Genomic DNA, 27,704 nt, shown 5'->3' on the forward strand with positions numbered 1-27,704 from the left:
GAGTTCTGGAAACAGATGCAGGGGGTTATGTATGGTGTGCCAGCAGGCGTCAGATGGATGCCTCTAGGGTCTGTGGAAAGGGGACCCTGATCTACAATATGTGACTATTGACTGAAGAGGCACATTCAACAAACATGCCAGAGTCTACAATTCCAAATAAACCCCATTTTGTCAAGCCCTCTCCTGGGAGGTCAGATAGACTCCAGTGTGCCTATGTCTCAACACATCTTTAGGACACTTTCCAGAATTGCTTAGGGCTTCTGGGACTGTCTTCTGCATTCTTTAACTGGTGACAAAACTTTGTTTTCTGAGAGTGAAATTTGATTCTGAGAAACAACCAAAAAATCATCCAGAGCCAAGTCCTGTGAATTACATTGGTGATTAAACCATATGACTGAATTTTGGGTGGAAAATGACAACTGACGGTAAATGAATGAAGATGATTTTCTTGCATCCTGGCAGATTATTTTAAAATAATCTCTCATTACACTGTAGTCAGAGTCCATACAATATTTTAAAAAAATATTTTAAATTGAAAAGCTCTTTACAAACCAGGAAATTCAGTTACAGGCCAGCCTGGCCACTCTCTGCATCAGTGGTGTACACACCTCCCATCCAGGACACGCTCGCTTACCCTAGAAGGATTTCCTGCTCACCTCCAGTCGGCCAGCTGCTGGGTGCCTGTCATGGTCTCAGGAATCACAGTCGCATGCTGCACTGATGTGTGGGTGGCCACTCCAGTCAGCTGCTGCCACGCTGGGGGAAGCAGGATCTGCTGGGTCCCACTTGGCCAGGCCTGCTGTGGAACAAAAGACATTTGCAATCACCATGTTTATTAATCACATAATCGATTTGCATGAATCCAGCACCTATTCTGTGCCCAGGGTCATGCTGGACTCTGTGATGGGTGTGAAAGTGAAGACTGGTCTCTGGCCTCAGAAAGTAAGTTAAGGGGAGATAAAATTAACATATATGAGCCAAACAGAAGATCATTAAGTACAGGGGCACAGAGTTGTGTGGAAGGGATTTGCTCTAATGAACAATGCTCAGTTTCCACAAGTTGACTTGTGGAAACTTTTTTTTTTCCTTTTTGTCTTTTTTCGTGTCCGGCAATGGATCACAACCCTCAGTGTCGTGCCCATACCGGACCAGGACCGGCAACGGGATCGCAACCCACAGTGTTGCGCCCGCACCTCGCTCAGCCAGTGAGCGGGAACCGGTCTGTATGTGGGATCCGAACCCTCGGGCGGGAGCGCCACCGCGCTCCCAAGCGGCGCACTGTAGTAGTGCGCCACCAGGCCGGCCCAACTTGTGGAAACTTTAATTGAGTTGCTAAACTTTATAAACTTCCATTTATTGACTTGCTCTGTCACACGACTGTGTGAGAGGGCTTGAGGTTATTGAGTTGGGCCAGAGGAAGGTGTCTCCTTTCCCTCAAGAAGCTTTCTATCTAGTGTCCTTCATTTGTTATTTTACCTTTTGTTTATCAGTTAGAATCTAGAGTTTCAACTTGCATTATCTTCTGAATCTAAGTTTACACAATTCTGAGATTACCAAATATCTGGAACTGGCCTGCATCTGAGAGTAAGCAAATATGAAGTAAAATTCTTAGCTGGGACCTTCAGCTTAATTGAGAATTACCTCAAATGCTCAAAGCAAAAATGGGAGATAGTCAGAAGTCACCATTTGAATCTTTATAATATTAAGGTTTTTCTAAGAAACCTAAAATGAACTTTTATGATTCTTCCTTAAATAGACTTACTGGTGTGTGTGTGTGTGTGTGTGTGTGTGTGTGTGTGTGTGTGTGTGTGTGTGTGTGTGTGTGTGTGTGTGTGTGTGTGTGTGTGCGTGCGCGCGCGCGCACTGTGCTTTAAGCTCCCTGTTTCCTCAATCACTATTCTGCTTGCCTGTGGTCACTAAATGATTCAGACTGAACACAAGGGTCCAAAGGTGGACACTTAAAGGACCACCACTAAACTAAAATACCTCTTGGGTAGGTCAAGGATTTGAAGATTTGTTACCTTACTTATATCTCTCTCTTTCCATCAGGCTGAGCATGACTAACATCTAATTTTTCTAATGCAGTGCTCTTAACTGTGCATGTGTTTAATATGTATGTTTTGACTCATATGTACAAACAGTTCTGGAAATGGGCTACAAATTTAAGTCAAGGCTTAAAAAGCAGTGATACTTATAAAAATGATATAATCACATTTTAGATATAAGTGGCCAGTTCACCAGTTCCATCATTTTCATGTTGCAAATAAGGCCCAGTGAGATCTCTTAAACTTTTTGATATTGCTTGTTTGCTTTTTGATCTGTTTTGACATAAGAAGAAAGCTCAGGGACCACAGATCATGCCGTAAGAGCTTAATAAATATCTGTTGATAAAATGAAAGCAACTATACCAAGGCTATTAACTATAGTTAATTGTATTTCAGGTTTACTGACTTCACAGTAAGCAGAAAAATAATTTAATTGATTAAAACAGTTGCAAATTCAAAATATTAAATGACTAACAATTTTATTGGCAGTAAGATTTCTATTGACTTAGTTGTCTGGAACTCATTTTAGATGTCATGAAAAGCATGATTTTTGTCTGTCATTCAAAAAAAATCTTGATATTAAGCTATATTCATTATTTTTTTCTATTTCCCTGAAATGGATATTAGCATTTTGCCTGAAAGTGATGGGGTAAAATGTTGTTTTTGACCTTTTTCACTGATTGATATGTTCAGCTCATTTAAAACAATACTTTATCAGACATTTCTATAATTAATTACTACTACTAAGAATGCAGCTATTATTTCTTGATGCATATTGTGTACTGTGCACAGAGTGAAGTTATAAATGGGTTTTCTAACTTCTTCACACCAATCCTGTGAGGTAGAGACTATTATTTCCTCGCATTTCTCAGATGAATAAACTGAGACACAGAGAGGTTGAATAACTTGCCCAGAAATATAATAAATTAAATATATACATTTGTTGCTCTCTCTAAACCCAACTAAAATGATAGTGAAGGAGTAAAAAAAAAAAAAAATACAGATTCATATGGGCAAAGAGAACAGGGGACACACAATATAAAAATAAACAAAATTTCAGAAGCTGGAAAACAGGTGGACAATTACTAAGTGAGTTAGCAGACTGAAGAAATGTAAAGTCAAGTCTGTGTATTGAACCTCTAAGTTCCCAAATCCTTGTTGTGCAGGTTTATACCTCCCCAAAGCAGGAGGCTGGAAGATTCTCTCTAGGGAAACTGAGTAGTCCAACAGAAAAGAACCACAGATATGACATTTGAGGATCAGGGGATCTGCCAGTGAAAATGCTGGGCTTGCTCCTTATTAGCCTATAGGGAAGCCCACATTCAGTAGTCCTCCCCTTGTTTCTCAGCTTTCCAATTAGTTTTTTAGTGCTTTAGTCATAAATATGAATAAACAGTCAGGGATCACTGGACATTAGAGGAAGCTTCTAACATGAATGAGACTAAAACAAATAAAAAAAGAAACTCAGAGGAAATAAAAACAGTGTAGGAATCAGAAAATTTCCAAAACTCTATAATTAATGTCCACACAGAGTTAAAAAAAAAAAAAAAATCCATGAAACAAGATCATACAGAGAAATATATATCTATATATCAATATCTGTATTCAGAGAACAAGAAAGAACTCTTGGAAATGAGAAAGATGACAACAGAAATTAACAATTCAAAAGAAGGTTTAAGGGCCATCCCATGGCTCACTTGGGAGAGTGTGGTGCTGATAACACCAAGTCCATGGGTTCAGATCCCTATATAGGGATGTCTGGTTAGCTCACTGTGGAGAGTGTGGTGCTCACAACACCAAGTCAAGGGTTAAGATCCCCTTACTGGTCATCTTTTTTTTTTTTTTTTTTTAAAAAGGTAGGTTTAAAAGAAAGTTGAATAAATCACCTAGAAAGTAGTGTAGACAGAAGATAGAGGGAAAAAGATAAGAAAGTTAGAAGATCAATTTAGAAGGACCAATACCCAATTAATAAGAATTTTGCAAAGGAGGAACAAAGAAAATGGAGGGGAAGAAATTATCAAAGGAAAAATACAATTTTTTAAAAGGGCAAATAGGGTGTCCAGGACAATGTATGAAAAAAAGACCCACAAGGAAGTACGTAATCATGAAATTTGAGACTACTGCGGACAAGCAGAAAGTCTTAAAGGCTTCAGAGAGAAAAAAATAATAGACACTGAACTCAAGACATCAACACATCAAACATACAGACCTTTTATAGATCTGGAAGGGTTTGGGACTGCATAATAGATATACAGAAAACTAACCCAATGAAAAAATGAGACAACCATTAACTCCAGGGAAAACAAGAAGTTGTACAAGAAAGGAAATAAAATTACAGTACACTGAGGCTCAGCTGAGAATAATGTTATATAATACTGGTGATAATTATGTAAATATTACAAAGTGGTTGAATCAAAAATTATATGGGAGGAATGAAAGAAAGAAAGAGTGAGTGAGAAAGAGGGAGTGGGAGAGAGCCTGTTTGTGTGTTATGGAGATTGGAGTGGGTTGGAGAGCTAAATCTTCATTTTTCAAAATAGGGTCAATTGGTAATACTAAACTGGAAAAATCAATAAAATGCAGGCTAAGCATGTTATTTAGAACATGGAGTTAAAAAACATTAAATAGTTAAATTAGAAATTATTGTTTTGAGGTAGTAGAAATTAAGGATGGGATAGAACAGAGGACTACTATTTTCTTATAAGTTTGTGATATCATTTAACTTTTAAAAATTATGTTCCTGGGCCGGCCGGGTGGCGCACTGCTACAGTGCGCCGCTTGGGAGCGCGGTGGCGCTCCCGCCGAGGGTTTGGATCCCACATACAGTGGTTCCCATGAGTGGTTCCCGCTCACTGGCTGAGCGAGGTGTGGGCACAGCACCGAGGGTTGCGATCCCGTTGCTGGTTCCCATGAGTGGTTCCCGCTCACTGGCTGAGCGAGGTGTGGGCGCAGCACCGAGGGTTGCGATCCCGTTGCCGGTCCCGGTCCGGTACGGGCGCGACACTGAGGGTTGCGATCCGTTGCCGGACATGAAAAAAGACAAAAAGGAAAAAAAAAAAATAAAAATAAAAAATAAAAATTATGTTCCTGTATTACTTTGAAAAACAATTAGATTTAAACTTCAAAAATATTCTCCCCAAAGTCAGACAGCCAGTAAGTGGTGGGGGTGGCATCTGAATATAAGCAATCTAATTCCAGAGCACATGCTATCAGCCAATATACTACCTTTATTTATGGAGATAATACACAAAAATGATGGCCCCTATTTGGGATTAGGCATTGGTAGTAATTGCATAAATGTGGCATGAACAAGTCTTCCTTATTCACAAACAACATCAGGTGCCAAGCCATATAGAAGCAGACAGCAAGGCAATGGTTGGAAAGACTGGTTGGGGAAAATGTAATCCAAGAGGTTTTGAGTTAGAAGCATGGGAGTTTTGTGTTTTGGGCACTCAAAGAGTTCAAGCCAAGAGTTTGTCCTTAGGGAAACACTTAAAGGGGTTTAGGTGACATGATTTTTTTTTTTTTTCCTTTTTGTCTTTTTTCGTGACCTGTAACGGGATCGCAACCATCGGTGTCGCGCCTGCACCGCACTCAACCAGTGAGCAGACCGGTCTCCATATGGGATCTGAACCCTCAGCGGGAGCGCCGCTGCACTCCTAAGCGCTGCACTCTACTGAGTGCGCCACCAGGCCAGCCCCTAGGTGATACGATTTGATTGGCTAGAACAATGCAAAAAATTTCTTCATGGAAGGGTGGATGTCTACAAGGATCTGGCACTTCTGCATTTCTGATCCAGCCTTGCTAGTCAAAGGGGGTTTTGGATCCTGCCATTTGAGAAGTGATATAAACTCAATACTGTCTCAATCAAGAACTGCATTCCCATCTCTCCACCTTTACCTTCTTATTCACAATTTCTATTGGTGGCCAAGATGCTAGGTGTGACTTGGGGCTTGGGAGGATAGAAGTCACAGCTTCTCTGTGGCAGTACTAAAAAACTTGCTTCATAAGGTGATCCGTAGGATCACTCCCATGTCACTGACATGAGAGCATGTGATAACCACTCCCTCCTACCATGCACCTCTTCACGGTACCCCAAGGGGACTGTTTCCCTCAAAGGGACATGTGATGCTGGGAAGTGGGAAGGTAAAGAGCAAAGAAAATGAAATTAACATGAGCAATATATTAAGTGACTCCATCTCTAAATGCTCACTAATAAAATCCTTGAAAAAGTTTTAAATATTTAGATAAAAAGAACGATGTCGAGTTTTTGTATACATTTAAAGCAAATAATAGTATTTGGAATGCAGCTGCCAGATATCTAGACATCTACTCATAGAAAAATGAAGGCTTCAGTTTGAATATTTAATTATTGCTTTTGTATAGCTGCCATACTAGTTTTATAAGTTAACTTATTTTTGTCCTTTGAAAGGATCATTTAAAAATATCTAGGAGAGTCCCACCTTAACAGGCTAATATACTAGCACAGATTAAGTGACAAGCAGAGAGAAGAAGTACCAGTCAACAAACAAAAAGACACAATGTGAGACTGGATAGTGCAGGATTTTTTTACCTAATATATCTTAGAAATCTTTGCATGTCAAGACACATAGGTCTACCATGTCCTTTTTAATGGCTATGTGGTGTTCTATTTTATGTGTGCACCAATTTATTTAACAAATATCCCACTGATGAACATTTAAATTGCTTCTAACAGTTCCCTGTTACAAAAACTGTAGTAATTAAAAACTCTGTACATATATTTTCTGTTCACTTTCCCAATTACAGCTTTAGGCTAAATCCACTTGGAAATTTACAACACTCTAGGGACTCTTTTTCAAGTAAGCAAAAGGTAAAGCTCTCTCCTGCTATGAATAAAGGACTGAAATCAATAGGCTGAGCCTATTGGTTCCACCAAACTGAACAATGAAGAATGTCTATTTTAGCTAATAAGAGGTGCTGATTATTTCTTTCAAAGATGGTTCCTAGCTTACTAGGGTTAAGTGTGCAAACACAAAAAAAGGATCTATAACTACCCTTTAAGGTGCATGTGAATAGGTGAATTCTGTAGATTTTGGCTCACAGAGGAGGAACACTGGGAGGTTGGTCTGGATTTGTGCCACTCAGATAAAGTATGAACAGGCTTCTTTACCCATGGAGTTAGCTGTACTTTTCTCGATCTACCTTGGTCTTTTCTGAACTGTTCACTACTGAACTATGAAAACAAAAGGAAGCTACAAGGACAGATGAGAGAGGAAGGAATAGAAGGCTGGCTTTAAATACAGAAGGTTCTCTATTTACAGACTTTCAATGAGACAAAATTTTGTGTGGCATAAATCAACTGGCGTTAGTGATCACTTGCTCAGTGTCAGTCTGGATGTAAGAACAAAGCAACAAAGAATGGTTAATATCAACCTCAAACAAGCTGTTCCAGAAAACAGAAGAGGAGGTAATAATATCCAACACATCTTGTACTGAAATCAGAAAAGGATTCTATAAGAAAGGGAGATTATGAACATAGATGCAAAAATGCTAACTATAGTATTTATGAACTGAATCCATTAAAAGCATACCATTATATCAAACATGGCATGATTAAATAAAGTTTTTGTCATAAATACAAGGCTAGTTTAACATTACAAAATCTACTAATGCAACTTGTCACATTAACAGATTAGGGAACAAAGAACACAAGTTTTCTAATAGCTGCAAAAAGAACATTTGAAAGAATTCACAATTCATTAAAAACTTAAGAAGTCACAGAAATAATGAAAGCTAATCAGAGTTTAGAAGGATTGAGATAACAAAGTCAACAGACCAAAGTCAGTTATATTCCTATAAACCAAAGACAAATAATTAGGAAGAATGTAATTAATAAAATTATTAGCAACAAAAATGTACTTAGAAATTATTTTAACCAAAAAAACTTCATTAAAATAATGTACAGAGTTATATAATGTTCATGGATTAAATGACAATATTATAAAGACATCAATTGTTCCTTAGAGTAAATATAAATTCAATGCCAATCCAATAAATGTAAATCAGGTTTTCTGTTTTTGGAACTAAAATTCTCATGGAAGAGTGATGTTAAAATTCATATGGAAAAGTGAAGGGACAAGAACAGACGAGGTAAATTTGAAGAACTCTATGGGAACAAGGTTTTCCCTACCAGATACAAGACATATATTAAAGTTATAAAGGACAACCAGGCAAGCAATGGAGCATGTGATGACCACTCCCTCCTACCATGCACCTCTTCACAGTGCCCCAAGAGGACTGTTTCCCTAAAAGGGACATGTGATCCTGGGAGGTGGGAAGGAAAAGAGCAAAGAAAATGAAATTAACATGAGAAATGTATTCAGTGACTCCATCTCTAAATGCTCACTAATAAAATCCAGCTGTCCAGGATCTTGAGACAGGAGCTGTGGGCCTTAGCCCTACCCTACCCCACTCCCCACAGTGACAACGTCTTAGAATGTACTTATTAGCCACGTGTATTTCTCTGACGTGTGTGACTTATCTGCTCATGTCCTTCACCAAATTTCTGCTTAGATTTTTCTAATTCATTTTAAAGAGTTCTTTTTGCATTAGGGATGTAAATCTTTGAGTGTTAAATTTATTCCTTATCAACTGACTTCAAACTTATGTTTTCCTTTGTTTCTATGTTGAGAAAATAATTTTCTATCTAAACATTAAATTAAAAAAAATTATATCTCAATAAAGCTATAGAATGAAAGTGAAAAAAAAAAAAAAAGGTTATAATGGTTGAGACAATAGGCTATTAGAGAGGCCAGTGGAATAGAAGAGAGCCCAGAACATACCTATGCAAATTTGACTACACATAAAAATTAAAACAACAACAACAAAAAAAACTACATCTGTTTAACAAGACATCATAAATAAATTGTCTTTGGGAAGACTTTGGGAATCTACCTTATTTAAAAATGAAGGTGCTTCTAAACTAACAACATTTAGGTCAAGCTGTCCTTGATGCCCAACAATAAAAATGATTATACAGAAGTAGTATAGCATGGTGGTTAAACTACAGATACTGGTGTCAGACTTCTTGGGTTTGTGTCCTGGTTCTGTCACGTAATTGCTATGTGACTTTGAGCAAATTATTGTGTTTCAGTTTCCCTACTTGTCAAATGGAGAGAAACCTTACTGTATTGTTGTGCAGATTAAATCAATTAACAATTGTAGAGTGCCTGGTACTTTATGATGATGTATTTGTTATTACCATTCAAGTGTCATTAAGGGTTGATTACTATTATCAGTGCATCAGTACTGCCATCTTAAATTTGCATAACACTTTAGAAATTTTAGAAACTTTAGAAATTTTCAACCGTTTTTCATCATCACGGTCTCTATATGGTTTTTCAACTATAAAATGAGGAGGTAATCTCCAAGGCTTCTTTTGGCTCTAAAAAATCATTTCTATTTTATAAGAAAGAAATTTGAGGCAAGGAGATGTTAACTGACTTGCCTCAGGTCATAGACTTACTAGCAGAGTAAGATTAAAACCTAGGCCTTCCAGATTAATTTGCATTACAAAGATATAATTATAATATTTTCCCCAGACTCTCTCTGTATCTAAATTTCTTTTTGGAATTGTAAGCAGATACTTAGGAAGGTAATTCACTTGGGGATCATTTAGAATATTACAGGTATTTTCCAGTGACTGGAAGCACCTAACTCATTACTAGGGAGGGGGTTAGTAGAGATATATCTCTTTTGTGAGTACCATTAACATGGATAATGGTAATACCAGTAATAATAAAGTAGAAAGAATTACCTGGGCAAGCAGACCTGGTTGGATCTGAAGAGGCTGCGCTCCTGGGGCTTGAGTGACGATGGGAACCGCATTTTCCATCCGCACTGAATAGCCGGCATGCTTAGAGGGGGAGGCCTGCAAGCCTGTGCCAGACAATGGCGGAGGGAGAGAGGTGTTAGCTGAGTGATTGGAAACAGCCACATGAAGAGACCCTTCTTAGCAGCTGGGTCATCTTTTAACTCCTCTTTGCATCAGTCCCCACCCAATAACCAGGTATTGCCGGCTCCTTGGGAAGTTTCCCATTTAGTTTCTAACTTAAATACACAACCAAAAAAAACTCCCCCCAAAACCTTGAAATAAATGCTTTCAAAGGCTAGAAATTCATAAGTCTATAAGGCCTAAAGTGGAACAATTATGCTGACAAATTACAACAGGAAAACAAGGGCTTCAGACCATCAAGATATATCCTTGTATGTCAAAGCAAGGGGTGTCGAGGAGAGAATGGATGAGTCCATTTGGAATTGCATTGACTGAAACTGAGCAACCACACTCATGCTTACACCATGGGGTTGGCAAAAATATATTCTTGAGCTTTCTGTGTAAACTATAACAAAGGACACAGTGAACTCTACCTTCTTAGAGTCTACAGGAGAAGAGTGTTGGGGTCGTGGCCAAAGAATCATTTTGGGGAGGGGACTCTGGGAGGTACTTTTTGAACAGATTTATATTCTTCATGTGAACTGGGACTATGTTGGCTGTCAGAGATTGGCAATTTTCTATAGCTCCACACAGAGGATATTTCATGTGAGATATTGTCATGCAAGAGCTGACATCAGCATAACAATGGGAACACAAACAATGTGCTTATTTACGGACAGCTGGCCAAGGACACAATCCCCGGCAGGTGGTGAGAATAACAACAAATTGACTTGGTACTGAAGCAAAGTCCTATTGTTTCTAGGTTGGCCACAGTAGGACAGGAGCCCTCAAGCTCAGCGATGCCAGTGTTCTCATTGAAAGAAACGAAGAGGGCTTTCCTTCGTGAAAGTAAGCATGACCGAAAACTGCAGGTGCCAGAGCCCTAGAGGTCAGACTGTAAGAAGAGGCTGAGAGCTGTGTCTGCTCATCCTTACCTTGGAAGCCAGGGGGACACACGATGAGAGCTTGCTGGAAGGGGTCAGGCCGGGCACAGATCTGGGCAGTTCCTGTCTGCAGGGGCATGCTCCGCTGGGCCACTGCAGCCATGGATGCCGCTGAGGGCTGGTAGAGTGTAGATTGGTAGTTTAGTATGGAGACTTCGGGATTGGCTAAGGAAATAGTGGCACTGGTGGAGGTGGGAGCCTAAAGGAATGATGGGGATTAAACAAAAATAAAAATAAAAAATGAGGGAGAGGCTATGTTGGGAGACATGAATCTAAATCAAATAAATGAACTCAAAGAAGAACAAACCAAAACCAAGAGCAAAAAAGCAAAAACAGAGAGGAGTGGAAATCCAATTGAAAGTCTCAGGAAAAAGCAGGCGCCCGAAGCCACAGGAGACACAGAATCACCTTTGGTGTTTACATTCAGGCCTGCTCCTACATTTGTCGGGCCCTGACGAGCACAAACGGACGCCTGCACACCATCTGTCTCAATACTGAAAAGGGAGGCTAGAAAACTGTTCAGTAAAATGTTCTGCCTTTCCACTTTGATAAATACACTTTCCCAGCAACCTGGAAGTCTGGGTTTGAGCTGTGGATTCTTGAATTCATTGGGCTGTGCACTGCCAGATGGTGACCAGGGAAAGCCAAGCCCTGCCTTCCTTCTCCCTGCCCCAGCTCCATCCCACAAGTGGGGGGCTTTGAGTGCAGTTCACATGACCAAGCTCTGCTCACACTCCCTTCTCCTTGGATCTGTCTGTGCAGTCCACACTCGGGAGGACAAATCGAGGAAGAGGCTCCTAAGGGCCTTAAAGGCCCAGGGTCCCAGGTACCCAGGACTTGGCATGGAGGCCTATATAACAGGAGGAGAGCCAGAGCAGGGCCTGGGAAGAGGCCCTGCTGCTCAGGTCTAAGGGTGGTACTGTTTGCAGATATCCTTAGATGGCTGCAGAGCATAGCTACTGCAAAGAGATGTAGTAGAAACACACAGAGAGGGAGAGGGACACGCTGAGACTGGGGGTTCTTGTCTGAGTTCCGTGCACTTATGCTGGTCTTCACTTACACAGAGAAAAGATGCTAGTGAATCAAGAGAATTTAAATGGAAATGGGTTTGGGCTGGCCCGTAGCTCACTTGGGATAGTGTGGTGTTGATAACACCAAGGTCACGGGTTCGGATCCCTGTATAGGGATGGCCGGTTAGCTCGCTTCTGAGAGTGTGGTGCTGACAACACCAATTAAGGGTTAAAATCCCCTCACCTGTAATCTTTTTTTTTTTTTTTTTTTTTTTTTCGTGACCGGTAAGGGGTTTTCAACCCTTGGCTTGGTGTCGCCCGCACCGCACTCAGCCAGTGAGCACACCGGCCACTCCTATATAGGATCCAAACCCGCGGCGGGAGCGTCACTGCGCTCCCAGCACAGCACTCTCCCGAGTGCGCCACGGGGTCGGCCCCACCTGTAATCTTTTTTAAAAATAAATAAATAAAAAGAAATGGAGATGGGTTGACAAGTACAAGCCATCAAAATTGTCCTCTCTCCTTTTTCTTTCAGAGAGACATCATTTGAGATTGAACCTCATGTGAAGCAAGGCTACAGAAGGAAAATAAAGTCTACGTTGGGAATTCTCCAGCTTCTCCCCATCTTAGTCTTCTTTACTCTGATCCTTTAGCAAGGTAGGTGGAGGTTACAAATGGCTTCAAATTCAACATTGTCTACCAGAGACTTTGCCTGAAGGGCCGGCCTGTGGCTCACTCGGGAGAGTGTGGTGCTGATAACACCAAGGCCACAGGTTCAGATCCCATATAGGGATGGCTGGTTTGCTCACCGGCTGAGCGTGGTGCTGACAACACCAAGCCAAGGGTTGAGATCCCCTTACCAGTCATCTTTAAAAAAAAAAAGAGATATTTTGCCTGAGAAGTTATTAGGACTATCAGGACTAGAGAATAAGGAAAGAGCCACAAGGATATCTTGGACACACACACAAATAGAATTTCAAGTAGGGTATGTGCCAAATAAAAAGGACAAAGTCTCATTTTACATTTGTCTTTATACTTAGAAAGATTTTGTGCTGAATTTTAGTGCAAAGCAAATTAATTTGTTTGAAAATAATAATTAAATTATGTGGCTTACATGTTTGGGTTTTAAGATACATATTTTATTTTTTTAATTTTTTATGGTGGCTGGCCAGTACAGGGATATGAACCCTTGACCTTAAGATACATATTTTAAAATGTGTGTGTTTTGGCAGCATCACATGGTCAGCTCCAGGTAGTGTGTGTGCACTCATGTGGGAGTCAGCATCTGTGTTGTTACTGACAACACGACTTGTATTTCCCCTGTCTTCCCCATACCACCACCTCTTCTGGAGGCTTCCCACTGTCTGCTCTGATACTACATGCTGAAGTCCAGACTCTCCTCAGGCCTTAGCACTTGTGGGTTTCCCTGTGTGGGGCCTGGGCCCTGGCACTAATATCCTCTAGGTTCCCAAGCTAGTCCTCAGCGATTCCACGTTCTGTTCAGTCACTGCTCGTACTGTTTCTTCCTTCCAAATGTCACTGGAACTCAGGACATTTGCTACTTCTTGCTGCCTGGGACCTATAAGGCCCTGACTAGTGATGTTCTGACCTCTCTTTCCCCTCCTCCAATTCTTCTTGGGCACAGGGGCTAGATCACTCTTTCCAAAATACTACTTTGTGCATGTCAGCATCCCTGCTCAAAAATTCCCAGTGGCTGCCTAATGAACATAGCATATGCACCTTGGTCTGGCACTGCTGGTTTTCCACTGTTTGGCCAACCTTCCTTTCTAAATGTATCTCCCTCTGCTCTCCAGCTGTTGGCACCAGGCAGATTAGTCTACTCATTGTTTACCCAGCTTACTATGTGCATAGGCCTTTCATCTCACACAAACCTTTTGGCCCACAGCATTCTCTCCTAGCCTCTGTGTCCCAAGGCCTAGCCTGGGTCCCATGTGCTCCACAGTGAAACCCTTCCTGACACCATCAATGGAAATGAATTGTTCCTTTTTTTTTGCTCTCACATAGTACAGTTTAGCCTCTGGCCCAGCTCTTGTCACAATCTGCCTTACAGTACAGTTATTCTCTCTATACTGAAGTCTCCTTGGAAGGGAGGGGCTGTGTCTTACTGGTGTTTTACTCCAGCCTGCAGTGGTTTCTCCTTCCTCTTGATTCTATAACACAGTCTGTTTGTTTTACCTGGTCCTTAATTCATGCTATTCTTATTTTGATTTATCTATTTTTGCTTATGGCCTGACTCACCAGGGAGACCACGAGCTCCCTGAGAGGTTGAACCTTCCAGCTCTTTGTAGACTCAAGGACAGATGGAACTTTTGTCCTGATATGGGCCCCAGTCTCCATTGTGACCATTAGACAGGTAGATGGTTGTCCCCAGTTTCTAATCCCGCTTAAGGATCAGCTGGAGAAGCACATGTGAGAGTGACAAAGTTTTCTACTTCTCTAAATACTCCATAGTTCTTAGAAAGGAAACTAGCCTATCACCTACTAGAGAGGAGCATAGAGAGAACTGGTAAGAGCTGTTGCAGCTGACAAATAGAAATAATAAGAAAGGGCAAGTTTTTAGTAACATTGGTTTTCCAAAAATGGAAGAAGTGATTCCTGGAAGCAGCTGTAGCAGATGTTTAAATGGTTTTTACATCCAGAAGAAAGAGATCTGAGCTTGGCCTGTAAACCCAAATTAAAATTCTTGGTAGAAGGCTAGGTCCAAATAATAGAATACCATGGAAATGTTAAAGAAGTGTCTGATCCACAGGATTAAACAAGGAATCCCCAAGAGAGGACTCCTTATTCAATGTTACTAATTGTGCAACCTAAAAGTTTTAGAAAGTAGAGGAAGTCAGCTTCCTTGAGACAGAAAGGATTATAGATTAGTGACCATTTGGAAAAAGGTCCTTTGGTTAGTCTACTGGATATATGTTAAGGGCAGCAGGTAATGATTTATATAGTTTAATGTCCTTCTACTTCTAACATAAAACTATGGATATGTGTTATTGCTTCTAAATATCCAAATGGGCAAACAACTCCAAGGAGCTCATGTAGAAAGCAAGCTACCAGAACCACTAATGAACAAACGAAGTATTGCTGGATTTAAAGAGCAGACACACCATCTAAGAAAGGCATTTAAAGACCTCCATAAGACATATCTGGTGCTGTGTGTGTATTTTAAGAGTCCAGATTCTGAAGCCAGATTGCTGGTTCAAAGCCCAAGCCCATCTCTCATGAATTAAGAGAGTAGCCTGGGGTATGAGAATTGATTTCTCTGTGCTTCACTCTCTTCCTCTAACATGGGAATGATAATAGTAATAATACCTCTCTCACAATGTTGCTGGGAGGATTAAGAGTTATGACATGTTTACAAATGTTCAATAAATGTCAGCTATTACTAACGTTATTATTTAATAACATTATCAGAGGAGAGAAAGCATGCCTTAGTGTTTAAGCCTAGGCATATCCTGAGTAATTCTTTTTTTCCGGGGTATTCAAAAGTAGGGTATAGTAGAATCCATTGCCAGAAGATGGAGATCCTGTTTTTGGACCCCTCGCTTTTGTAGGATGTCATTTTCCCTTACCTGATACTCTGGCTCAAGCACTGTACTAAATTACCAGTCACTTCTCTACCCCAGTCCCGAGCCAGATTTGGATGGTCTCAGTGCTATGTGGGGAAGAGGGGTGTTCTTATTCAACAACTGCCTTTTTGATGAGAAGCCTTTTAGTTTTGCAGAGTCTCTGATACACTCTTTGGAATAGATGTGCTGCCCGTCACATCGTGAGTAAGATGGAGGTGGCCTCCTCTCGTATGGTCAGGGACCCCAGGACCACAGCTCTCCAGTCTAGCAGAGAGACATCCATGGAAAGGATGGCCTGATGGGGACACTCAACCTGACATACTGTGCACATCTGAGGACCACCTCCCCCACTGTCTCTTAGAATGCTTTGACACTGGATGAGGTGGACAGATGGCAGATGAGGATAGGCAGTTTGGAGTTAGAGAGTTAAGATCAGTTGTCTCATGAGGACTGTGGGAAAAACATACCTCTTCAGGAAGGTAATGAACAAAACCATGATGATATTTTGTCAGGAAGCTCACATGTCTGGCTGTGGATGCCTTAGCCTTAGGGCTGGGCGGGAATGTTTGTTTCTTTGGCCTCTAAGCATTAGAGAGCATTGGCTCTTCACTGTAAGGAGATCTTTGAGAACACTAATGGCCCCCAGGGGGCAGCAGATTCCAAGTGGTCGTTCCTAGAGTTTGGGCAGAGGGAGAGATGACAGCCTGGGAAATAAAGCTAGGCCTTAGCAACCCAACGTGCCACAGAAATGGCCCGGGAAAACAGAATGGGTGGGGGGAGTGACTGAAAAGCAGGGGTCAGGGACTCTTCAGTGACAGGAGGAGACTATCAAAAAAGAGTGGATGGCCAGGTGAAAGTATGCACACTTCAGGTTTAAACATACACTCCTCTCCTCTGGAGGAGTGTGTATGTGTGCACACACACAGGGGGTTGGTATCATTACAGATTGATGTTAAGACTGAAAAATCTAGGGACACTTCTTTGGGGGAACCAGCAAGATAGAAGTAAAAGGAAAAGTCTCTTAGATACTAGAGAAAGTCTGAGCTAGGACTTGGAGATTATTCATTCAATAAATATTTCCTGGGTGTCATCCATGTTTTAAGCAGTATATTAGCTTCTGGCTTCTGCCAGTTTTCTGCAAAAGGCTGGAAATCTGAGTTTCCTGGTCCCTTTTAGTTCCAGCTGATGGTATTCTGATGACAGACTGATAAACTGTTTCCCCATGTCTGGGAAAAAAGAAGTTTTATCTGCTCTAAAGAGAGATCATGTGGACCCAGCAGTGTGGGGATGAGGGGAGGGGCCTGAACTAGATGATTACCTGAGTCCCTGCCAGTTCTAGAATTCTTTACCAGGCAGATATCAGGTATAAAGGATCACAGTATCTCCTTTACCCTATTCCCACATCAGGACAGAAGAAAGCGGTAAAAGGTACCATCTTAGAAACAACTCCCTCCGTGAGTTTTTTCTGGGACTTTTCAGTGGTGCCAGTAGTCAATACAAAGAGTGCCTGGGTCTCTCAAAGGAAATAACCTTGGAAGCAACCACATCAGGACAGAAGAAAGCGGTAAAAGGTACCATCTTAGAAACAACTCCCTCCGTGAGTTTTTTCTGGGACTTTTCAATGGTGCCAGTAGTCAATACAAAGAGTGCCTGGGTCTCTCAAAGGAAATAACCTTGGAAGCAAATACTTTCTTATATAATCTAATATGACACCAGAGGAATTTTGTCTCCTTATTGGGTTTGGTGGGAAAACATGAGTCCTGATGCTCAGAGCGTGCAGATCCACCTGCCTTTCCCCTCTCCCTCCCACTTACCTGGTTGTGGACAGTGGTCAGCTGGTTGTTAAAGGTCATGGTCAGGTTGGTAGATGTGCTGGGGGCCACGTGTGTGATGAAAGGGGTTTTGCTCTGGTTCACCGTGTCATACATATTCACCCGACGCTTGCAAATTTCCATGTTCTGGAAACATGATTTGACACTATTCGCGCAAAAGGCAGAGGCAGATAGAGACATAAAGCAAAGGGAAGAGGATAATGTGGGATAAAGGGGAGAAAATGGAGAGAGAAAAGGGGAGAATGGTTAATGTAGTATATAAGACAACCAGGGAAACTTAACTTCACGCTTAAATTTCCTGTATTTCTTGTGTAAAGTCTGTGCATTTGCATCAGTCAACGTTATTTAGACGAATTTCCCCCATTGTTCTACTACCCTTTCTCCCCACCCTGGCTGGGTGAAGGTTCTATGTATCACAGCAGACCTGACTACTCTCACTGCCTTTCCCTCACATAGCTGACTCGCCTATACCGTCTCTGCTAATCCTCAACTTTCAGTGTGGTTTCTGGCCCATAAACAAACGTATGAGCTCTCTGATTGGGAACTTTAGATAGCAACTTACCACCTGCCTCCACCTTCATCCTTTCCAGCCACCCTGGGTCACCACCACCATCTAGGGGATGGCCAAGGAACTCTCCAACCCAGTATCAGGATGGCATTGCCACATTCTTGCCACTGGAATTGCACATGTAATGAAAACAGTAATGCTACTAGTAATTAATAACGGTGGCTAACATTTACTGAGAGCAGTGGTGGGTGTGTGCAACCTCTCTCTCAGTGCTACAGCTTCCACAAGATAGAGGTTGTTCCTATTGTATGAGAAAGGATGAAGCCTATGGAGGATGGGTAATTTGTCAAGGATGGGTAATTACTGGCCGTTTTCACATATACACACACATCTTTTTTTTTTTTTTCCTTTTTGTCTTTTTTCGTGACCGGTAATGGGATCGCAACCCTCGGTGTCGCGCCCGCACCGCGCTCAACCAGTGAGCAGACAGGTCTCTATATGGGATCTGAACCCTCGGCGGGAGTGCCACCATGCTCCCAAGTGCCGCACTCTACCGAGTGCGCCACCGGGCCGGCCCCACACACATCTTTTTTTAAGCTTCCTTTATTCTTCATTTTTTTCTAGTTCTTGCCCAGTTACACGAAATAGAATTCTTTCCCTCCTTTTCATCCTCCATTCCATTTGTGATTCAAAACAAAACCCTAATAACAAAAGTAAATAAGAGTAGTGCTGACATCAGCATCAAGGGAGAGAAAAGCCACAAGAGGCCTTGACCGTTCAAGTTCTTGAAAATCCACCATCAGATGTCCTTTGGAATGTACACAGTGCTTCTCATTCACTTTTGTGTCTTCTTCTAATCAAACTCACTTTTCCTCGAATGCTAATATTCAAGATAATAAAATCCCATTTAATCTTCAATTTAAAATGTCTATTTTAGTTATAAATAATGTAACAACTGAATATAAATAATTGTTTTCTACTATTTCTGCATACCACAGGGATGCTATGTTTTGGGCTAAGCAGGTATTTGTGTTATCCCAAAATATTCTTTCCATGAAAGATGTATTCCAAGTTTCAAACAACTGATTTAGACATAACTTAGAGAATCCTACTTCTTTTTAGGTCAATGACTAAGTTCATTTAGTATGGCCATATAATGTACAATATTTAGTGACTGGTATCCCTGGAGAGAAAACATTTTATGGGAACTAATTGCTAAAAATACTAGTAATGCTGGTAATGCCAATGTGTTTTGAGCTTCTACTAAGTACCAAGTACACTGCCAAGTGCTTTCACGTGGAGGCTGAGGCATAAAACAATGCATTTTGTATTCTTTTTGGAATGTATCTAAAGCATTTAATGGTTTTGTGACAATTGAATACAACGTTTTAAGACTCCTTCAGAATTTTCTAACTGAAATGGTTTAAGTTTTGAGTTTCAGGAAGAGGCAAGTACTTTCACTTTGGGTTAGTTTACAAGAAAATTGGTATTTAAAGAATTTGTGCACTAGAGTCCTCATGTGGAGAAATGAGTGGGGTCTCTTTCACCTAGTAATCCAGATGTTGGGGCAGCTATGGCTCAGCTCCAAGGGTGGGGGTCTACAGCCGGGTGGGCCTGGAGGTTTACTCTCATCCTGGAATTCTCCATGGTCTTCCCAGCAAGTTCTAGGGACCCTTAGGGAGTAGACCTATTCTCAGGTAAGCCCAGGTACTCTCAAAGACCTACTTTTCCTTCTTAGCCTATTTTCTGAGTTCTAAGTGGTCAGTGTTCCTCTTGGGTCCCACATCAAGTTCTGATTTGCTGCTGATGCTCACAGTCTCCATGTGACTAAGCACAGTGAAGCATTCTATCGATGCTTCCTTACAGAGCCTAGAGTTGGACAGGGACCTGAGGTCCTTCAGCCAAGCCCTGGCTTTGTGGGGGTGACTGTCTCACTGACTTAGTGCAGGTGTCTAAGAGGAGCTCTCTAGAGAGCATCCTTGTCCACAGTCTGCCATCCATAGCTATTCCTTAATCATCCCACTTTACCCCTGAATATAAAAAAGAACTCTGGCTTTGTGGGGGTGACTGTCTCACTGACTTAGTGCAGGTGTCTAAGAGGAGCTCTCTAGAGAGCATCCTTGTCCCCAGTCTGCCATCCATAGCTATTCCTTAATCATCCCACTTTACCCCTGAATATAAAAAAGAACGATCTTACAGGAGCCCTATCCAGTAAATCACCAAGTTTGCCTTTCTTCTTGTGGTACAGATCGACACCTCCTACCACACTTGGAAACAGGACAAATCCCATAGAGTTTGGAAGGGATGGGTCCAAATTCCTTCTTTGTACTGGAGTTTGGTTGTTTCAAACATGGCACTGTATGGTTGTTGCAAGGTAATTTGGCTTGCTTCATTGACTGCTGAGGAACAGCACTGAAACACAGGAAGGACCCCATGGTAGGTGCACCCACTCACTTCTTGTAGACTGGTTAAGGTTAGGTCAGCCTTGAGACCCAGCCCAATCTGATTCTGGCCATGGCAGGGCCAACTGCAATCTGTGAACCTTTCTTATCTCCAGGATCTTCTCAAGGTACTCCCTTTCCCTCCTGATCCTTTTAGAATCTGTTGCTCTCCTGAGAACACTACTTCCTCTGCAGACATGTAGTGATGTGATTATTTATTCTTCCATGTCCCAAGGACCTCTGGGTTGAGAGGCTGAAGTGATACTCCCCATAACCCTCCCACTCACCAACAACCTCCTTTTCTCTCCCCTCATTCACTGAGGCCTGTGCCTCTAGATCAGTCTTCCTCTCCAAGCCATTCTCTGCCTTCCCAGGAAGACTTCAGAGGTCACACGGATTACTTGTCCAACACCCTGGCTTCTCAGTTACTTCTCATCTCCAGTGACCTTGTCCTCAGTTCCAACACCCACTCCCTGGACTGCCAAACCTGAAACTGCTCTAAACCACAAATTCACGCATCCTGTTCCCCTGGCCACATTCTCCTCCCATCTGACTCGTTCAGCTATTACTGTGACGACTGTTCTTTGAGTCAACCAGAACACCTAGTTCATGTGGATCCTCCCATCCTCACCTCCTTTCCCTTTCAGTTAAGCCTCCAGTAGCCATCATTTTGGATTACAATTACTCTGTTGCCAGCATCATCAACTTCCTTGTCATTCTGTCTTTTTCTCTTATTGGTGTGGCAAAAATACAACCTGGAAAAACCCAACTATCTGTTTTCTCCATGCGTTCACCTGGGAGATCAGTTACACTAAACTGTTCATGTCCAGCCTCAGTGCTCCACAGGTCTACCAGATTTCTCTGGTCATTGTGCTCTGTCACCTTCTGCTCCAGCTACTTAAACTTCCTATCCTTCTAAAACCACCAACCACCTTGTTCTCAACTTATAACCTTGTCGCCTACTTCCGAGAAGACAGAAGTTGTCTGACAGGAACCTCTCAACTTTCCCTCACAAATCCAGCACACCTGCCGACGTCCATGCGCCCGGCGTCTGTCTATCCTTCCAGTGTGCTGTGAATGCTGGCTCCTCCCACCATCTCAGGAAGCTTACCCTGAGCATCCTTTATCTTCAGCCTCTCACCTGCCGGCAGATTCTTCCCATCGGCATTACAATTGCTCAGGTCTCCTCTGTCTTACAAACAATCCCCCCCTGGCCCTCCCCAGTCACCCCTCTGTTTCTTCCCTCTCTTTCACAGCCTCCTCCTTGAAAGGTTGCTACCTGTTTCTTTTCCTTTCACTTGGTCTTTCAACCTGCTAAACTGCTTTCCGCTCCTACAACTCCACTGAAACAGCTGTCACTAAATTATCAACAACTGAGTTGCTAACTCTGATGGACATTTTTTGCAGACTCATTGTACTTGTGCGGCAGCAGATAAATCTTTGTTCAGCACTTATCTAACCAGCCATTCATTTCCCTGCTTAAAAATCCTTTAAAGACTTCCCATTGCTCTTTGGATAAAGACCCTAATCCTCAACATGTTCGGCTTTCCCCTCGCTGACCCGTCGCCTCATTGTCTCCCTCGATCCCCCAGGTCTGGTGTGTGGCCCTGCCCATGCTGGAGTCTCCACACAGGCCACACGCTGTTTGCACACGCCCATCTTCTTCCTCGCCCTTCAGAGGTCCCTTCCTCAAGGGCTTCCATGGGCTGCCCCAAGTGAGGAGCCCCTGCTGCAGGCTCATCACACCCCATGCTTTTCCTCATAATAGCCTGGTGATTTGGGCATCACTTGTTTTACACCTCTCTCTCTCTCCTACAGACTGTAAGTGCCTGCAGGCAGGGGCACTACCTGCTCTGCTCACGACTGTACCCCAACATCTGGCCCAGCACGGTGAAGAAATGAACAAATCCAACTCCAAACTAGCCTGAGTCCACTCCAGGACGGTTCTGGGAGAAACCTGTGGCACTGAAACGGGTTTTGCTCTATGGGCAATGCTGTTTGGGCTACCACCTTCATGCACAGATACCAGATCTGGTTAATCCAGCCCCATGCTCTCCTGTGCTCCACTGTTCCCTCCTTTTTGGCATACAGCAAACTGCGGCCCAGGGGCCTATCCAGCCACCCCTGTCTTTATAAATGTTTTATTGGAATGCAGCCTCACTCATCTGTTTACATTTTGCAACTATGGCTGCTTTCAGCTACAATGACAGCCATAGCCCAGTAGTGGCAACAGAGACCATATGGCCACAAAGCCTAAGGTATTTACTGTCTGGGCCTTTAAAGAAAAAGTTTGCTGACCCCTTGTATAAAGCATCCAGCAGGACACCTACTGTGTACTGTGGGGAAAATCAAGTAAGTGTGTCATGGTGACAAAGGGGTGGTTCAGGGTTTCAATCGGAGTGATTCTCTTATCAGCATCTATGGTCAGCATCTTCTTTAATAAGTCAATGAACTCCCGCCGGTCTGCCTTTTCCACCAACATGTCGCTCCCTTCCAAATCTGTTGTCATGTTCACCTGGAAATAAGTAGGGACAGGTTACCAAGGACCCCAGTGTGACTCTCCCCTCCCAACTCCCCTCATTCTCCACCCTGCCACTTCCTCTTAATCTCAAGCCCCCCTTCCCACTTTCCACTTCCCAGGAGGCTGTGCTCTGCCTCTATGGAAAGCCCACATGTTGTCACTGCCCACAGGATGTGGCTTTCCTCTCCACAGGAAAGGCAGAGAGAGGCACGCACCCGGAAGGGGAGAAGGCCGCTGCTGGGACCTACAAATCTGTCTAAATGACAGGACGTAAACTGCTCCTGCTTTAATCAGTTAAGTTGAAATGCAGCTGTCATCACACCTCATTAAAAATAACCACAAGATGAAAAGAGTTCTGGAGACTGGTTGCATAACAATGTGAATGTACTTAGTACTACTGAGCTGTACACTTAAGAAAGGCTAAGATGGTAAATTTTATGCTATGTGTGTTTTCCCACAATTAAAAAAAAAGAATCACAATGAAGCAGTGGAAAATAACATGCAAAAAAGGTTTCTTTATTTTAACTTTAGAGGGAATGGAGAGGCCTAAGTGCCCTCTTCATCTACAGTCTATCATCCTTCTTAAGGCTCCAAGTTAGAGCCGGAATTATTTTAATCCCTGTGTTCATTGGGGTCACCTCTGGCCAAGATAGGATACCTGAACACAGGATTTTTATTCCAAGAGCAAGTCTATACTAGGACAGCCTTTTAAAAGGCTTGTTTGGTGGTGCTTTCTGTATTTCCCAAGACATGCTCTGGAAACTAATTTCAGTTTTCTCAGACAATCTAAGCTACTAATCAACTGACAAGTATACTTTACTCAGAATCATGATTTTTGGTTACACTCATCTACAGTAAGAGGTGTGCTAAGTGTTTATTGCTCAATAGATTTCTCTTTGAGGAAAAACTCACTTTGGGTTGCTCTGATTTTAGACTAGTCTTCACACTAAAAATAGCTGAAGTTCTAGAATTTTCTCAGGGGCACAAAGGTGAGAGCCTGTAGTGTCTGCCAGTGAGCTGAGAGAGACTGTGTAGTAGATTGAATTATGTCCCCCCAAAAGATCTGTTCAAGTCCTAATCCCTAGTAGCTGTCACTGTGACCTCATCTGGAATACACAGGGATGAAGGCCATGTGAAGAAGGAGATAGAGATTAGAGAGATGCAGCAACAAGTCAGAGAACGCGGAGGCTGCCAGGACCCCCCAGAACCTGGCTCATCTGGAATACACAGGGATGAAGGCCATGTGAAGAAGGAGATAGAAATTAGAGAGATGCAGCAACAAGTCAGAGAACGCGGAGGCTGCCAGGACCCCCCAGAACCTGGGAGTAAGGCATGGATGCTTTTTCCCTTGGCCTTTGGAGGGAAAAAGCATCCATGATCCATCTTGATTTCAGACTTCTGACCTCCAGAACTGAGAATAAATGTCTATTTCCTTAAGCCATCCAGTCCATTGTACCTTGTTATGGCAGCCCTAGGAATACACTGACTCTTGGGCATTAAACTCAAATGTACCAATGGGCTCGAATTCTTCTCATAAAAGCATCAATAAGATTGGCCAGTACTATTTTACAAATGGGAACCAATAAACTGAAATTTTAAGGAGTCGGTGTAAGGTTTTGAACATGTTCCGTAAGCCAAATGGTATTCTTTTTTTTTTTTCTCCTTTTTGTCTTTTTTCGTGACTGGTAACGGATCGCAACCCTCAGTGTCACGCCCGTACCGGACTGGGACCAGCAACGGGATCGCAACATAAGCCAAATGGTATTCTTTTTTTTTTTTCTCCTTTTTGTCTTTTTTCGTGACTGGCAACGGATCGCAACCCTCAGTGTCGCGCCCGTACCGGACTGGGACCAGCAACGGGATCGCAACCCTCGGTGTTGCGCCCACACCTCGCTCAGCCAGTGAGCGGCCGGTCTGTATGTGGGATCCAAACCCTCGGCGGGAGCGCCGCCGCGCCCCCAAGCAGCGCACTGTAGCAGTGCGCCACTGGGCCGGCCCCCAAATGGTATTCTTATTAAGGCTGGCATATAATTATTTAAGGTCAAGGCCACCTACCACAGTTGAGCAATGTAGATTTCTATCAATTTTCCTATATTACTCTTGTAGAAGGCTCGCTGCACTTGGTTTTTAAAGGGGTTACGTTGCATATTCACCCATGGAGCTTACCTGGGCCATATCATCTAAACAGTTGAAAATGTACTTTCTTGCTTCTTTTGACTTAATCCCTGTCTCTGCTTCATGATCATCTGGTGTCTGTCAAGAGAGGCAAAAGCCAGTTGATAACATACTTATCTCCTAGTCACTGAGACTCAAACCCTGGAGCTCCTGCTTCTTGCAACTTTCAGACAAAGAGACTTCGATTCTTCTTAAAGTGACCTGCACACTAATCCCTTTCTCTGTTCATCTACTCTAACTCATCCCTCTTCCTTCCCATGAATACTTATTGGGGGCCAGCTGTGAGTCAGGTACAGAGGATTCTAACATGAGCAAATTATGCTGCATCCCTGATCACCCTACAGCCTTCTCTAAGTTTAAGTTTTAAAATTTTATTTTATTTAACAAACCCTTATTATACACATAGTTCTTGCTATGTGCCAGGCACAGTGTTACAGCACCTTTACTCATTTAATACTCTTCACAGCCATGTGAAGTAATACGATTATTATTCCCATTTTCCAGGTGGAGAAACAGGAACAGAATGTTTAAGGAACTTGCCAAGGTCACATGGCCAACAGGGGGCAACTGACCCCAGAGTCTGTGTTCTATGCTGCCCATCTGCCTCGGGCTGGGACACAGACATACATTTCCCCCACTGTCTTGGGAACCTGCTCTTTCCAATTGCTATGGGTTTTTGGACTCATCCATGGATCAGAGGTAAAATTAATCCTCAAAATCTCACTTGAGGACGGCACACCTGGAGCAGTGTACATCTTGGGAACAGCTGGACACATAAGCCTGAGGCTTTTAGGTAAAACACAGAAGTGAACCCTGCCTCCTGCCCGGCTTCATCCTCCTCAACCGAAGGATGCTTTTTACTGGACCTGACCTTGACATTCACACTCAGAATTGCCAAATGCCAGGCCTCTTATCAATAGCCTAAGAGGTTTGCTTAGCTCCCAAATCTTTTTTTTCAATCTTTTGTGACTATTGGCCACACATTACCTTTAAACCATATCAGAATTTGGCTGCAGTTTCCATCAAAAAAAAAAAAACCCACCCACCCTCTTGCAAAAAAAGAATCACCTAAAATGAATATAAAACATGCCTAAGACTTTTATTATTTCCTCCTTCCCAGGAAAATACATTAATTTTAATTACTAGGCACAGATCAAAGTGAAAGCAAAATATGTTTCCGTTAAAGTAAAACCACCTAAGAGTTTATGGTGTGCAGCAGTGCACTACACCACCTGCCGGTGGGATGAATTAGACCCTTCCCTGGGGCCTTATGATATGTAAAATGCTTCTTAGCCTATTGCCTTTGCCTGGGAAACCCTCCCTTCTGTGCTGTGCAAAACCCTGTTCATTCTTTAGGGCCCAGCTCAAATGGTCCTTCCTGACCCTGCCACAAGGCAGTGTTAAATGCTCCCTCCTTTTGGCTCCCACACTCTTTTCCTTTTAGAACAGGGTACTTATTACAGTGAGCTAAAGCTTGAGGCACAGGGTCCCATCTCCCTCTGGACTGTGAGCTCCTTGAGGGCAGGGTGTGGTTCATTTCTCTTCCTAGCACAAATCAGACAGTCATCAAGACTTATCAGATTAAGTCCTGGGAGCTCAGCAAGCATAACTTGAGACTCCAGCTTTGCAGGTGGCAGTAGGCCGAGGGAAAGATTTACTTTTTTTTTTTTTTTTTGTCTTTTTTCCGTGTCCGGCAACGGATCGCAACCCTCAGTGTTGCCCCCGTACCGGACCGGGACCGGCAACGGGATCGCAACCCTCGGTGTTGCTCCCGCACCTTGCTCAGCCAGTGAGCGGGAACCGGTCTGTATGTGGGATCCGAACCCTCGGGCGGGAGCGCCGCCGCGCTTCCCAAGCGGCGCACTATCCAGTGCGCCACTGGGCCGGTCCAAGATTTACTTTTGAACGTTCAAATTCTGCCATACCATGTATTAAAAACAAGTCCCCCACGCCCCCCAGTCCCCATAGTGAGACCCAGGATCAACCTGCTGATGTCAAAATCTCTCCATTAATGGGACTATGCCCTTCCTCCCTGAGAGGTGGGAAACTGGAATGGAGGAACAGAGGGGATGCTTTTCCTACCTTCAGCCTCCACAAAGGATACGGCGAGTCTGTGTCACGGTTGAAAAACCTGGTTGTCTTTGTCCCTGCGCTTAATAAATATTCAGCTGGCAAACCCTGTGTTTGTGAAATATACCGAATCTGCAAGAAAAGATGAGAATGAGGTCAGAGGTTTTCCTTTCACCATACATGTGGTATATTAATGGCTCTTGTGGCTTTGAGAAAAATGAAAATGACATTTCTATAGGGAAAGAAAGAAGTTAAAAAAAAAAAAGGAAAAGGGAAAAGAAAGGAATACAGAAAAAATAATAAGGTTAAGGGAAGCAAGGTTTGGGAGATAATGTTAACAACCCATAATCCCATCCATACGTCATGTTATAAATGAAATGCTAATCCATCATATTTTCCAGACGAAGAATGAGGTCTTGTTGTGAATACTGGTGTTATCTGGACTCACCTGATCGTACTCTGAAGCTCCTGGATATAATGGCCAACCTAGGAAAAGCTCTGCAATGACACAGCCCAGGGACCACATATCAATTGCCTCACAAAATGGTAAACCAAGGATGATCTCAGGGGCCCTGAAAAGGAAGAATGGAAGAAACCAT

The 27,704-nt window shown here is 42.7% G+C and overlaps 1 protein-coding gene across 3 annotated transcripts; it reads right to left on the reverse strand.

The window, feature by feature from the left end:
- LOC103600827 (homeodomain-interacting protein kinase 2) lies at nucleotides 1-27,677 on the reverse strand. 3 transcript variants are annotated; one of them, XM_008585163.1, is made up of 8 exons: nucleotides 27,554-27,677; nucleotides 27,118-27,237; nucleotides 25,027-25,113; nucleotides 22,670-22,854; nucleotides 17,373-17,535; nucleotides 10,956-11,163; nucleotides 9,844-9,965; nucleotides 1-799 (listed from the first exon to the last, which is right to left on the reverse strand). In XM_008585163.1, the coding sequence occupies exons 1-8, from the start codon at nucleotides 27,629-27,631 to the stop codon at nucleotides 653-655; spliced, it is 1,110 nt and encodes a 369-aa protein (XP_008583385.1). In that variant the 5' UTR covers nucleotides 27,632-27,677; the 3' UTR covers nucleotides 1-652. The 3 variants fall into 3 exon arrangements, with proteins under 3 accessions (XP_008583385.1, XP_008583387.1, XP_008583386.1); XM_008585165.1 differs by having other exon boundaries at nucleotides 1-796; nucleotides 10,956-11,082; nucleotides 27,554-27,674; XM_008585164.1 differs by having other exon boundaries at nucleotides 10,956-11,082; nucleotides 27,554-27,674.
- Nucleotides 27,678-27,704: the final 27 nt, after the last annotated feature.

This window comes from Galeopterus variegatus, unplaced genomic scaffold (genome assembly GCF_000696425.1).
Source record: "Galeopterus variegatus unplaced genomic scaffold, G_variegatus-3.0.2 Scaffold3474, whole genome shotgun sequence".
In the NCBI taxonomy this organism is placed as follows: Eukaryota; Metazoa; Chordata; class Mammalia; order Dermoptera; family Cynocephalidae; genus Galeopterus; species Galeopterus variegatus.